Source organism: Urocitellus parryii, chromosome 6 (genome assembly GCF_045843805.1).
Source record: "Urocitellus parryii isolate mUroPar1 chromosome 6, mUroPar1.hap1, whole genome shotgun sequence".
Taxonomy (NCBI): Eukaryota; Metazoa; Chordata; class Mammalia; order Rodentia; family Sciuridae; genus Urocitellus; species Urocitellus parryii.
The window spans coordinates 175,712,270-175,726,823 of NC_135536.1; the positions used below are offsets into that span (position 1 = coordinate 175,712,270).

The 14,554-nt window shown below is 41.7% G+C and overlaps 1 protein-coding gene across 1 annotated transcript in view; it reads left to right on the forward strand.

Moving 5' to 3' along the window:
• Positions 1 to 262: 262 nt before the first annotated feature.
• The window catches only part of Cbfa2t2 (CBFA2/RUNX1 partner transcriptional co-repressor 2), a 142,241-nt gene continuing 127,949 nt past the window's right edge, over positions 263 to 14,554 (forward strand). The window contains exon 1 of the mRNA XM_026383294.2: positions 263 to 421. Within this exon, the coding sequence (XP_026239079.1) occupies positions 388 to 421 (34 nt within the window). The 5' untranslated portion in view covers positions 263 to 387. The remainder of the gene's footprint in view (positions 422 to 14,554) is intronic.

Consider the following 14,554-nt stretch of genomic DNA (forward strand, 5'->3'; position numbering starts at 1 on the left):
GAAGCTCAGGGCTAGAAGCTACGGCTCGAGACGCGAGCGCATGACGCAGGGGGGGGTGGGTCTGAGAAATAGGATGCGCCGGGATAGGTCCATAGGTTCGCACGGAAGGGGCGGATCGGGTCAGGGGGCGGGGTTTAGAGGGAGTAGATCTTAAGGCCGGGCTTCCGCGTGCGTTGGTCTGGCGAGGGAGAGCGCGCGGCGGGGGCGTGTCCGGAGGCGGGGCGGGGCCAGCCGGGGGGGCGGGGTTGCGCGCGGCCTAACGGCGGCGGCGGCGGTGGCGACGACAGCGGAGCTGGTGTTGGTGGGCTCCGCGCCCTCAGGTCCTGCGGCGGCGCCTGTGAGGCACCCGGGCCGCGGGCGGAGGCGCGCGGCGTGTGGCCGTCGGCGATGGTGGGCGTCCCTGGAGCGGCCGCCTTCCAGAGTAAGCTGGGCGGGAAGGCGGGCGGCTTAGGGGGGCGTGTGAGGGGCCTGCAGCTCCACCGACGCGAGGTTCCCAAGAGTTCCCGGAGCGAGGCCGGTATGGGGAAACTGAGGCCCTACGCAGGGCGGCGAGTCCAAGGTCACGGGGCGGGCCGGGCTTCGCGGGCCCCCGAGGCCACCCCTTCGCTTCCTGCGCCTCCGGGTGTCTAGCGGCTCAAGGTGTGAGTGAAGCTGGGGACCGCGGCCTCGAAGCTCAGCCGGGCGGGCGTCCATCCGACTTGCGGCGGACAAGAATTGTTTTGTTCTGTAGGCGCTGGGGCCAAAAGTCCGGCTCTGGGGAAATATTACACACGCCTGATTATGAGAGCTGTGTGGTCAGTGCTGGAGCAGGTGAGAATGGCGCCGCAGAGGGGCCTGTTGCGTGCAGGCTCAGGGGTCGGACTGCCTAGGTTCCCATTCTTCTCCCCCAATTCATGTCTGTCACCTTGGCTCTCCCCTGGTCTCAGTTACCCATCTGAAAAATGGGGGTGTGAAGAACGTTTTCTCCATTCTCCAGAGTTGGGTGTAGTGAAGCTAGAGGAATGATTGGCACACCCTGGCACAGACACCAGCGTGAAAACTGTCATTATTGTAATCGCAGTTTATTAATCATTCTGTGTGAACCTCACTTGGAATAGTCTGAAATTGGACTCTTGGTTGGGTATTTAAGATTTTATGTGGTCGTTGGTTAGTCATACTCTATGATCCAATTGTCCAATTGTTATTCTTACCTCCATTTCGCCATTCCAGCATTTATCTAATGTACCTCCTAGACTTGTGAGATCCTTGGGGGAAGGGTGGCATCTCTTAATAAGAACAATAAAATTTTAATTGTTTTAAGTCTTTCTCATTAGAATAGCAATAATAGCCAACATTTTTCATGCACGAGGCATTTTACTATTCTATTCATTTAATATTTATTAAATCATCTCTTGAGTAAAAAGTACCATTCTAGGCCCTGAAAATATAGTAACAACAAAAGATAGACCAGACTGCTTTTGAGTTTAGTGGAGAGAAGGAAGAGACCCAGTAAATGAAGAAACAGATAAATGGCTTCTCAGTTGTTTAAGCATTGTGAAAATCTAAAGAGTTTGGTATTTAAATACACCCATTTTGCAGAGGATGAAACCGAGTGACATTAGAACTTTAGCCCCAGAGCAGTGTTCTTCAACACATAAAAGGGAAGCCTTACAAAAATTGTGGTATATATGTGTATTAAGAATTGTAATGCAAAAAAAAAGGGTACATGTATAAAGGCATGAATTGGCGTGAACGTACTTTATATACAGAGATATGAGAAATTGTGCTCTGTATGTATAATAAGAATTGTAATGCAAAAAAAGGTGGGGGGAGTTTTATGCAGCCTTTATTCCTTCTTTGGTACCCCTTAAATTTTTTTTTTTTTTTTAACTATTTATTATTTAGTTTTCGGCAGACACAACATCTTTGTTTGTATGTGGTGCTGAGGATCGAACCCGAGCCACATGCATGCCAGGCGAGCCCGCTACCACTTGAGCCACATCCCCAGCCCCCCCTTAAATGTTACATTGAAGAAATACAAAGTAGATTCATTTAGTTTATGCATTTCCTAGTTAGATCTGCAGTTGCTGGTTTTGGTTTGAGCCATACCTTTTGAAATTTTTACCAATAGAGACACAGACAGGTGACCCCACAAGTTTGGATCTTTTATCTGAACTTAATTTTTTTTCCTTTTGCTGTGCTAGAGATTGAACCCAGGAGCACTCTACTACTGAGCTAAATCCTCAGCCCCCTTTTTTTTCTTTTTTGTACTGGGCACTTGACAACTGAGCCACATTCCCAACCCTATTTTGTATTTTATTTAGAGACAGGGTCTCACTGAGTTGCTTAGCACATTGCTTTTGTTAGACTGGGTTTGAACTCAAGATCCTCCTGTCTCAGCCTCCTGAGCCGCTGGGATTACAGGCATGTGCCAAAGTTTCTCTAAATTGCCCAGACTGGCTTCAAACTTGCTATCCTCCTCCCTCAGCCTCCTGAGTAACTGATATTACAGGCATGTGCCACCATGCCTGATTGAATTTAAAATTTTTATATCTAAATATTTTATTTTGGGGCTGGGGATGTGGCTTAAGCGGTAGCGCGCTCGCCTGGCTTGTGTGCAGCCCGGGTTCCATCCTCAGCACCACATACAAACAAAGATGTTGTGTCCGCCAAAAACTAAAAAATAAATATTAAAAAAATTCTCTCTCTCTCCCTCTCTCTCTCTCTCTCTCTCACTCTTTTAAAAATAAATAAATAGGGCTGGGGATGTGGCTCAAGCGGTAGCGCGCTCGCCTGGCATGCGTGCGGCCCGGGTTCGATCCTCAGCACCACATACCAACAAAGATGTTGTGTCCGCCGAGAACTAAAAAAATAAAATATTAAAAAAAAAATAAATATTTTGTTTTTATAAGTACTTTTGGTTCTGTTAATGTAATTTTTTTTTTCTTTTGTAGTACTGAGGCTTGAATGCTGGGGCTACCTACTACTGAACTAAAATCCCAACCCTTTTTTGTGAAAGGTTCTCATTATATCCTCAAAACTTGCCTCAAACTTGAAATCTTCCAGGATAGCTGGGATTGTAAGCATGTACCACTTTGCTTGCTTCATAAGGGAATTTTATCTTAAATTTCTAGACTGTGCACTTGGTATACTTTCTCTTTTTTTTTCTTATTTTATTTTATTTTTTTTGAGACAGGGTCTTTTGCCAGATAACTTCTAACTCCCAATCTTTCTGCTTCAGCTTCTCAGGATTTTATAGGCATGTGCCACCACACCTACTGTACTTTTTCTTTTAATCCAGAAGAATCAAGTAAATTGCATTGAAATATGATAGTATTGCCAGGTTTGGTGATATGTGCCTGTAATCACAGCTGCTAAGGAGGTTGAGGCAGGATGATCTAGGCCAGTTTGGGCAGTTTGTGTAGACCCTGTTCAAGGCCAGCCTGGGAAGTTGTCTAGACCCTATCTCAAAATTTAGAAAAGGGCTAAGGATGTAGCTTAGTGCTTGCCTAACATGTGAAGGCCCTGAAGGCCCTGAATTCAATCCCTAGTATGACACACATACCAAAAAATTTATAGTTGTAGTTTATATATATTTTGTAACATGCAACATTTTACAAAAGAATGAGCTAAAAATAAATATATGTAGAAGTTCCAGTATTGTCTTTTCATATCCCAGTGTGTGAATAGTATCTATTCCTCTGGTGATGGAGATCATTGATCTTATAGTGGGACCTTTCCTTCAACCCATTAGGTCTGCTATTTTTGAAAAAAAAAAATCTGGGGGCTAGGCTGGGGATGTGGCTCAAGAGGTAGCACATTCGCCTGGCATGCGTGTGCCTGGCATGCGTGTGCCTGGCATGCGTGCGGCCTGGGTTCGATCCTCAGCACCACATACAAAACAAAGATGTTGTGTCCGCCGAGAACTAAAAAAAAAATAAATATTAAAATTCTCTCTCTCTCACCCTCTCTCTCTCTCTCATCTCAAAAAAAAAAAAAAATCTGGGGGCTGAGGTCGTGGCTCAGCAGTAGAGCTCTTGGCTAGCACTGGTGAGGCCCTGGATTCAATTCTCAGCACCACATAAACAACAACAACAAAATAAAGATTAAATTCTTTGGCTTATTCAATAGAAGTATAATGTGGCACATGTCTGTAATCCCAGTGGCTAGGGAGGTGGATTGCAAGTTCAAAGCCAGCCTCAGCAATTTAGCTGGGCGCTAAGCAACTCAGTGAGACCCTGTCTCTAATAAAAAAATACAAAGTAGGACTAGGGATGAGGCTCCATGGTCAAGTGCCCCTGAGTTAAATCCCTGGTACTCCCCGCTCCCCCCCCCCCAAAAAAAAAAGAAGTAGTAAAATGTAACAGTTTAGGTTGAAATTCTAAACTTTCGAAATTAATTCTAGAGTTGGGCATAGGTTGAAAACCTGGTAGCTAGTCCTTATAAGCCTTTTTTTTTTTTTTTTTAATCAAGGATTGAACCCAAGAATGCTTAAACATTGAGTCACATCCCCCGCCCTAAAATATTTTATTTAGAGACAAGATCTCTGAATTGTTTAGGGCCTCAAGTTGCTGAGGCTGGCTTTGAACTCTCCATCCTTCTGCCTCAGCCTTCTGAGTTGCTGCTGGGATTACAGGTGTGCACCTCTGTGCCTGGCCAGTCTTTATAAGCTTTGAGACTTTGGAACTTTCTCTACACTTTATTTTCCTCATCTGTGAAATTGAGACAATGAAAGTTCTTACATTAAGCCTGATGCAGTGGCACAAGCCTAATGCCAGCTGCTCGGGAGGCTGAGGCAGGAGGATTGCAAGTTTGAAGCCAGCCTGGACAATTTAGCAAGACCCTGTCTTAAAAGGAGAGGATTTAGCTAAGTGGTAGAGCATGCCTGGGTTCAATCCCAAGTAACACACACACAGAAGTCCTACCTCATTTAGAGTTTTTATTTAAAAAAAAATTTTTTGTTGTTTGTAGATAGACAGAACATCTTTGTTTTATTTATCTATTTTTATGTAGTGCTGAGGATTGAACCCAGTGCCTCATACATGCTAGGGAGGCAATCTATCACTGAGCCACAACCCTACCCCCTCATTTACGCTTTTATTGCCATGATTAATAGTTTGTTGTTTTGGTACTGATGATTGAACCTATGGGCACTTTACAACTGAGCTACATCCCCAGTTTTTTTTGTGGTACTAGGGATTGAACCCAGGATCATTCTACTACTGAGCTACATCCCAGCTCATTATTATTATTGTTATTATTATTATTATTTTATATGTAATTTAACCCCTGAGCCACATTTTCAGACCTTTTTATTTTTTTTATTTTGAGACAGGGTCTCACCAAGTTGCTGAGGCTGTCTTTGAGCCTGGGGTCTTCAGGCCTCAAAGCCTCTTGAGTTGCTGGAATTACTAGGGTGCACCACCATGCCTGGACCTTTATTTTTTATTTGGAGACAGAGTCTTGCTGTTATTTAGGGTGACCTGCAACTCCTGAGCTCAAGTGATTCTTCTGCCTCAGCTTCACAAATTGCTGGGATTATATGCATGCCATGCACTGGGCAAGAGTAATATATGTTAATGTGATGTTTGTGTTAATTTATGTAAACAACTTAAACAATGCTTGATACACTGTTTTGTTTGCTTTTTGTGGTTAAGGATACAAAGATTACTTAGGATCTCAGTCTATGGGGACTTAAACAGTTATAAAGTGCTTTCAATGTTATAATCAAAGGCTTTTGAGATACAAAGGAAGCATAACTAGTTGTTCTTTGAGGGTTCAAGTAAGGACTGGGTAAAGAGGTAGGTAACATTTAAAGAGGCTTTAAACCAGCCCCAGCAACTTACAATCTTCATCAGAACAATATATGACAAGACTGGGGAGGCTGAGGCAGGAGGATCATAAATTTGAAGCAACCTCAAGCAATATGGCAAGGCAGGCCCTAAGCAACTTTGTGAGACCCTGTCTTTTTTATTATTATTTATTTTCTAGGTGTAGATGGATACAACACAATGCCTTTATTTTTATGTGGTGCTGAGGATCTAACCCGGGTCCTGCCCGTGCTAGGCGAGCGCTCTACCACTGAGCCACAATCCCAGCCCAATATATTTACTTTTTAGTTTTAGGTGGACACAATATCTTTATTTTACATTTATGTGGTGCTGAGGATCGAGCCCAGTGCCTCATGCAAGCTAGGCGAGCTCTCCACCACTGAGCCACAACACCCCCCTCTTTTAAAGTAAACAATAAAAAGGGATGGAGGTGTGGCTCAATGGTAAAACGCCTCTGAGTTCAAACCCCAGTATAAAATAAAAAAATAAACAAAAAATAAATAAATAAGGTTCTCTCTACATGATTCCCTCCTTCTGGGTTTGGGAAATTTTTTCCCTTTGTTGCTCTAGCATAAAAGTGCTCTCATTGATCCCAAAGTGTTACTATTATTCTTTGTAAATATATTATGCCCATTCACACTTGTTTACTACTTTATTAAACCCTTCTTAAATTACCTTACTGGACTATTCCATTTTTCCTGAGACTGTCATTCAAAACTTATTTGTATTCTGCATATACTTCAAACAGAAAGATGTCTGAGTCCCCAGCTCATAGCAGAATTAAATAAGCAGAGAGAGATACTTAAAGCTTGTTCTTTAGTTGTGTTTGTTTCCTTCTTTCCTTCCTTTCTTTCAACAGTACTGGGGATTGAACCCAGGGGCACTCTGGCACTGAGCTACATTCTTAACTCTTTTAATTTAATTTAGTTTAAATTTTATTTTTTGGGTTACTGGGGATTGAACTCAGGGGAACTTGGCCACTGAGCCACATCTCCAGCCCTGTTTTGTATTTTATTTAGAGACAGGGTCTCATTGAGTTGCTTAGCGCCTCGACATTGCTGAGGCTGGCTTTGAACTCATAATCCCTCTGCCTCACTCTCCCAAACTGCTGGGATTACAGGCATCCACCCACTGCGCCTAGCCTTTTAATTTTAGGACTGGCTAAATTGCCCAGGTTGTTCTCAAGCTTTTAGATCCTTTTGCTTCAGCTTCCCCTGTAGCTGGGATTGCAGATGTGTGCCATTATTCCCCGCTTCAATTATTTGAATTTAATGAATGTTTGTAAGTATGAAGAAAGATGGTTTAAATGGTAGTATATAATGCAGCACTAGGATCAAGATTAGTTAATTCACTAAGTTTATATCTCTTCCAAGACAAGGAATATGGAGGAGAGAGATGGTGAACTGTATTTCTTTTTTTTTTTTTTCCAGAGAGAGAGAGAGAGAGAGAGAGAGAGAGAGAGAGAGAGAGAGAATTTTTAATATTTATTTTTTAGTTCTCGGCAGACACAACATCTTTGTTGGTATGTGGTGCTGAGGATCAAACCCAGGCCGCACGCATGCCAGGCGAGCACGCTACCGCTTGAGCCACATCCCCAGCCCCGTGAACTGTATTTCTTGCCTTCAGTTTTATCTTCATTTCTTAACTTCAGAGAAGTGTTTTGAACCTCATATTACAGAAAGTGATCACTGGATTGTAAACATTTGCTTCAAATTCATGAAGATTAATTAGAGAGAATCTTAGTTCTTGTTTGGACCTTAATAGAGCTGTGTTGACAGTGTGCGTGTGCAGTATGCACTAGTGTATGTACATGTGACAGACCCTGTTTCTGGGTTGTATTACAGTTGGTGAAGTGGCTTTTTTCCTCTGTCTCTGGTTTTTGTCTCTGGCATCTTGAAGGCCTTGAGGCTATCTGAAATTCAGGGACTGGGGTACAATAAGTTATACTTTGCAAATGAGTCAGTAGCAGATATGTCAAGTGAATATGCCTTCTTTTTTTTTTTTTTTTTTCCTGTTTCTTTCTTTTTTTTTTGTGATACTGGCATTGAACCCAACGTCTCACAAATGCTAGTACTCTACCATGGAGCTACAGTCCCCCCCCAAAAAAATATATATATATATATATTTTTAAGGCAGAATTTTGCTAAAGGTTAACTTGGAACTTGGAACCTGGAACTTACAGTTGTGTGCCTCTACACTTGGCAGGACCATTTTTTTTATTCTCCATTACATGGCTGCTTCTTTTTACTAGACTAGAGGTTTTTAGATGAATGTTCTAGAGGAGCCCAGAGGTTTCTTAAGATACTTAACTTTTCCATCATATTTCTTCAAATTTCTTTCCTTAACGCCTCTTATTTTAAAGCCTAGAGCATCTGTGGCTCAGTGGTAGCGCTCATCTTACAGGTGTAAGGCACTGGATTCGATCCTCAGCACCACATAAAAATAAAAAAAATAAATTTTATAAAAATAAAATAAATTCATCTACAATTAAAAAAAAAAGTAAAATAAAATTGTCCTAGAGTCAGATGCCTGTAATCCCAGCCACCCGGGAGCCTGAGGTAGGAGGATCATAAGTTCAAATGATGCTGCTGCTGGGGATGTAGCTCAGTAGAAAAGTGCCCCTGGGTTCAATCTCTAGTACTGTAAAACTAACTAAACTAACTAAACAATTGTTTCTTAGAATTGAGATGATTTAAAGATGGATATCAAAGGTCTTGTTCAGGGGTGTCCTAACTTGGTCTTAGATATGAATTAGAGGGGAAAAAACATAATAGAAACTCAGCAGCCTTTACCAATCCATCCCATATGTTTCCTGATCTTAACTGTGAAGCAGATGATGGCGGTGAACATCAAAAGCTCAAGAAAATGTCCATGTTAATTTTGTATGGCTCTGTGAGGAGTTGACAAATACAGATTCTGAACTGTGGTATATGGACTACTTTTCAATATGACTTCTTAAGATTTGATCCTTCCCCTAGGTTTTGTATTGCTTAATTAAATGCAGAAATCAAAGTAAAATTCAGAGTAACCCAGAAGTAGGTATCCTTCAGTCTGAATTTATTGTTTTAGAGATGGCTAGACCTTTTAATTAAATTAGCTGATGGGGACAAATATGTAATCTGACCTCTGCAGCAGCTCAAGTGAAATGTTAATATCAGGCATTGCAAGGCTCCCTTGACATACTACTTTGACCTTTTCCACTCTTACAAATGTTTCCCTTATTCCTTTGTTGTTAACTTAGCCAGCCATACAGAGGTCCTGCCTGCTTTTGATTTTTGAAGCCATATGAGAAAAGACATTCAAATAGCACAGATTTTCACTTTAGGTTCATATCCCTAGAACTACACTAGCCATACCTAACTGAATTTCAATTAATTCATTTGTAGTTTTTATATATTAAATATATAATTTTTTTTAAAGAGAGAGTGAGAGAGGGGAGAGAGAGAGAGAGAGAGAGAGAGAGAGAGAGAGAATTTTTTTTTTTTTTTAATATTTATTTTTTAGTTCTCGGCGGACACAACATCTTTGTTGGTATGTGGTGCTGAGGATCGAACCCGGGCCGCATGCATGCCAGGCGAGCGCGCTACCGCTTGAGCCACATCCCCAGCCCTTAAATATATAATTTTTAAAATTTTTATTTCTTTTGCAGTCCTGGGTCCCTTGTAATTTTTATCTAGTTCACTGTTCTCACCATTTCCTATTACCTACTCTCTATCCCCCAAATAAAAACTAATGTGTTGACCTTTTTTTCCCCACTAAAAATGTGGCAGGGTTTTTTTTTTTTTGTCTTTAATATTATCTCTTTTTTTTTTTTCCCATAGGGAAATGAAACCAGCCTTGAGGGTAGAGGTCATGGTCTTGGCCTCTTTCGGATTCCCCAGGTGTTTATAGGTTCTCCTTAATTTTCCCTTGGTTGGTCTGGCCAGATAACAGTCATGTGTTAATGACAGGAATATGTTCTTGGTTTTTGTTGTTGTTGTTGGGGATACTGGGGATTGCACCCAGAGCTTGGTGCAAGATAGGCAAGTGCTCTGCCACTGATCTGTAGTCCCAGCCTGAAAGTAATGTGTTTAGAAATGCATCCTTAGTTGATTTTTTTTTTTTTTTTAGAGAGAGAGTGAGAGAGGAGAGAGAATTTTTTAATATTTATTTATTTATTTAGTTCTCGGCGGACACAACATCTTTGTTGGTATGTGGTGCTGAGGATCGAACCCGGGCCGCATGCATGCCAGGGGAGCTCGCTACCGCTTGAGCCACATCCCCAGCCCCCTTAGTTGATTTTTGTCATTGTGGGAATCTTATATTGGGCTTAAACTGAGGTGGCATGGCCTACTGCATGCCTCGGTTTTATAGCATATACCATTGTATATGTATAGACCACTGTATGTATGGTCTGCTGTTGATGGAAGTTTATACAATGCTTGACTCTTTTTTTTTTTTTTTTTTTAAGAGAGAGAGAGACAGAATTTTTTTTTAATATTTTTTTTTTACTTTTCGGCAGACACAACATCTTTGTATGTGGTGCTGAGGATCGAACCCGGGCCGCATGCATGCCAGGCAAGCGAGCTACCGCTTGAGCCACATCCCCAGCCCCACAATGCTTGACTCTTAGCTCTTCTAAAATATATTATGTATATTTTTGTATAAGCCACTTTATTTTTTGCAGTATTGGGGATTGAACTGGGGAGTTCTCTACCACGAACTATACCCCCAGCCTTATTGAACCTATCATTGAGCTACATTCCCAGTCCTTAAGGTCCTTTTTTTTTTTTTTTTTTTTTTGGTCCTGGGGATTGAACCCAGGGGGCTCTGAGCCACATCCTGAGCCCTTTTTTATGTTTGACTTTGAGATAGTCTTGCTAAGTTGCTTAGGGCCCCACTAAATTGTTGAGGCTGCCCCTGAATTTGAGATCCTCCTGCCTCAGCCTCCTGGGTCACTGGGATTGTAGGTGTGCACCACCAATGCCCGGCTTCCTTAGGGTCTTGCTAAATTGCCCAGGTTGGCCTAGAATTTGTGGTCTTTCTGCCTCCTTCTCCCAAGTTGCTTGGTTTACAGATATGTACTATTATGTTTTTATTTTTTGAGACCAGGTCTTGCTGTGTTGCTGAAGGTCTCCCTAAGATGCTGAGGCTGTCCTCAAGTTTGTGCTCCTTCTGCCTCAGCCTTCTGAGTTGCTGGATTACAGGTATATGACAGCAAATCCAGCTCCTTTTCATTTTTATTTTATGTTGAGACAGGATCAGGCTGGGTTAGTGAGACTGACCTGGAATTTGTGATTCTCCTATTTCACAGCCTCCTGAGTTGCTGTAATTACATGCTTGTGCCACTGTACATAGATGATTTATTTCTGTTTTTGTCTATATATGATAAAAAACATGAGTTCATGTTAATTCCTCCAATTCCAGCCCAACACGGCAAAGTTCCTTTAGCCTTTCTCCTTTCCATATTTGCAAATTTTTTGTATTGAAAAGGTCAACTCCTCTTATCCACAATCTACCTGTTTATTTGTTCAATCATAGAAGATACCAAAAATAGCTTTAGAATTGCTAACCATGTTTCTATGAAATATCTACAAGTTGGAGTTGAGTGTTTAGTCAAGTCAATCTTTCTTTTCTTTTTTTGGTACTAGAAATTGAACCCAGGGGCACTTAACCACTGAACTACATCCCTAGCCCTTTTGAGATTTTTTATTTTCAAAAAGGGTCTCCCTAAATTGCTTAGAGCCTTGTTAATTGGCTGAGGCTGGCGTTGAACTTGTGATCCTCCTGCCTCAGCCTTCTGAGCTGCTGGAATTACAGGTGTGCATGACCACACCTGGCTTGTTCTTTCTTGTAATCTTGAGAGTTTATAGTCAATATATTGAGTTGAAAAGTTAGCTTGGGCTAGGTGCATTGGCTCATGCCTGTAATCTTAGGTACTTGGGCGTTTGAAGGAGGAGGATAACAAATTTGAGCCAAGCCTGAATATCTTAGTAAAACCTTGTTTTAAAACAAAACTAGGCTGTGGCTGTAACTCAGTGTTAGAGCACTAGAGCACTTACCTAACATGCTCAGGACCCTGGGCCGTGCCATAATTTGGGGTCACTCCTTAGTCATTTGGTTTAATTTGATTAATTAGTGATCGAAACTAGGAGTGTTCTGCCTATGAGCTAGCTACAACCCCAGACTTTATTTATTTGTGGCACTAGGGATTAGACCTACGGGTGCTTTTTTGTCTTGAGGCAGGATCTCATTAAATTGCTGAGCCTTGTCTCAAATTTACAATCCTTCTGCCTCAGCCTCCTAAATTGCTGGAATGTAGATTAGTGGTAAATTGCCAGAGTTCAATCTCTACTACCAAAAAAAAAAAAAAAAAAAAGGCTGGGGGTGTAGTTCACGGCAGAGCCATGATCAGTATTTTGTTTTTTGTTGAGAGCCACAGCTGAGTAGGAATGACCTCTGGCATTTTGCCAGAAGTAATGGTTGAGAGGGGAGCTATTAAGATGATGATAATGATAAGTTAAGCTGTGTATAATTGCTGTGACTGGATGATGCTGGTTTGAAACAGGCTGTGTATTCAATTGTATATAGACCCCTGCTGCCTCGGGCGCCCACTACTTTGGAGTTCTCCTGGGGATTCCTAGAGAGTTCATGTTGGTTGGTTGGTGAAGTTCCGGTGGAGGGAGTTCCTGTTGGTGTGTGGTGTCCCTGGAAAGGCCTTTTGGGTGCCGTTTGGGGGAGTTAGGAAATAAAGTTTGTTCCTGCTTGAGTGGCTGGTGATTTGTGCCCAGCCAGACTGCGGCAGTTTTTGTGGTACTAGAGTTTGAATCCAGGGCCTCACTTGTGCTAGGCAAATGTTCTACCACTAGGCTACATCTTCAGCCATTATTTTGTGATTTTAGACACACATTTATTATGTAAGATCTTATATATGAAAAAAATTCATTTTGTATTTTTTAAGAATTTCTCTCATGTTCTGCCTTTTGGCAGAATTTCAGAATAACTTGAAATTCTTTATTTCAGATAAATATCAGCATTTCTGTTCACCTTTTGGAAGAGCTTTTAATTAATTCAGCCATGGAGTGTTTACCTTGCCCCATTTTTACATTTTATATGGGCATAGTAATTTGCACCTGCTGATTTCTTGTTTTTAGTGATAGTGAAAAGTCAATTTTTTTCTTGTGGTGATAATTAATGCTTTAGTCTACTTACTGATTTGTCTTTGCAACTTCACAAAAGCAATTTTAGCGTGCTTATTTTTCAAATATATTTGCAGATGATAACTCTGGTTTGCCCTTTTTGAAGGTTTTGTATGGGGAAAATTGGTAAATGGTGTTGAAAGTCGGGTCGTGGTAGCTACAGGAATGAGCTCTGTCAACATTATACTAATTCCTTAGAAAAGAGAAGCACCTGAGGTGACTCCCCCTCCCCCATTGGGGACTGAACGAAATAGTGCTTTATCATTGAGATACATTCCCAGCCCTTTTTATTTTGAAATAGTGTTCTCCTTAAGTTGTCCAAGCTGGCTTCAAACCTGTTATCCTCTTGCCTTAGCCTCCAAGTCTTGGGAATTACAGGTGTTGTCCTATCCAGCTCTGGTCTGTGCTATTTAATTTATGTACCTATAATTTATTGATTTTGTGGTACAAAGGGTTGAACCCAGAGGTACTCTACCACTGAGCTCTACATCACCAGTGTCTCCCCCGCCCCCTATTTTAAGTCACTGTCTCATTAAATTGCCCAGGCTGTCCTCCAACTTGGAGTCTTCCTGCTCCACCATCCTGAGTTGCTGGTATTATAGGCATGTGTCCTTGTGCCTGGTTCTTAGGTCTGTAAGATAGAGTTGTAGGGCTGGGGATGTGGCTCAAGCGGTAGCGCGCTCGTCTGGCATAGGTGCGGCCCGGGTTCGATCCTCAGCACCACATACAAACAAGGATGTTGTGTCCGCCAATAACTAAAAAATAAATATTAAAAAAAATTCTCTCTCTCTCTCTCTCTCTCTCTCTCTCTCTCTCTCTCTCTCTCTCTCTCTCTCTTTAAAATAAAAAAAAAGAGGGGCTGGGGATGTGGCTCAAGCGGTAGCGCGCTCACCTGGCTTGCGTGTGGCCCGGGTTTGATCCTCAGCACCACATACAAACGAAGATGTTGTGTCCGCCGAGAACTAAGAAAAAATAAATAAATGTTAAAAATTCTCTCTCTCTCTCTCTGTCCCCCTCTCTCTCACTCTCTCTTTAAAAAAAAAAAAAAGATAGAGTTGTAAAAGAAGATATGGATATCATCCCAATCTCCTTACTTTTATTTCACAAGCAATGCAACCTTGATCAATTCATATTTGGACTTTGAGTTTATTTCATCATTTGAAATGTAGATAGCCTTAACTCTTTTATTTTTGGTAGTGCTGGGGATTGAACCAGGGCCTTGTGCATGCAAGGCAAGCACTCTACCAACTGAGCTATACCCCCCACTTTTTTTTTTTTTTTTTGTACAAGAGATTGAACCCAGTGGCATTGAACCACATCCCCAGCCTTTTTTATTCTTTATTTTGAGACAGGATCTCACTAAATTGATTAGGGCCTCATTAGATTGCTGAGGCTGGCTTTTGAACATGCCATCCTCCTGCCTCAGCTTCATTTGCTGGAATTACAGATGTGTATACCCCCATGCCTGGCAAACATCCATACCTCTTCTGTCTACCTCACAAAGGAAGAATCGATGTTTGGATTGTTAACCATGTTTTGAACATTATATTATTACATGAATAATTT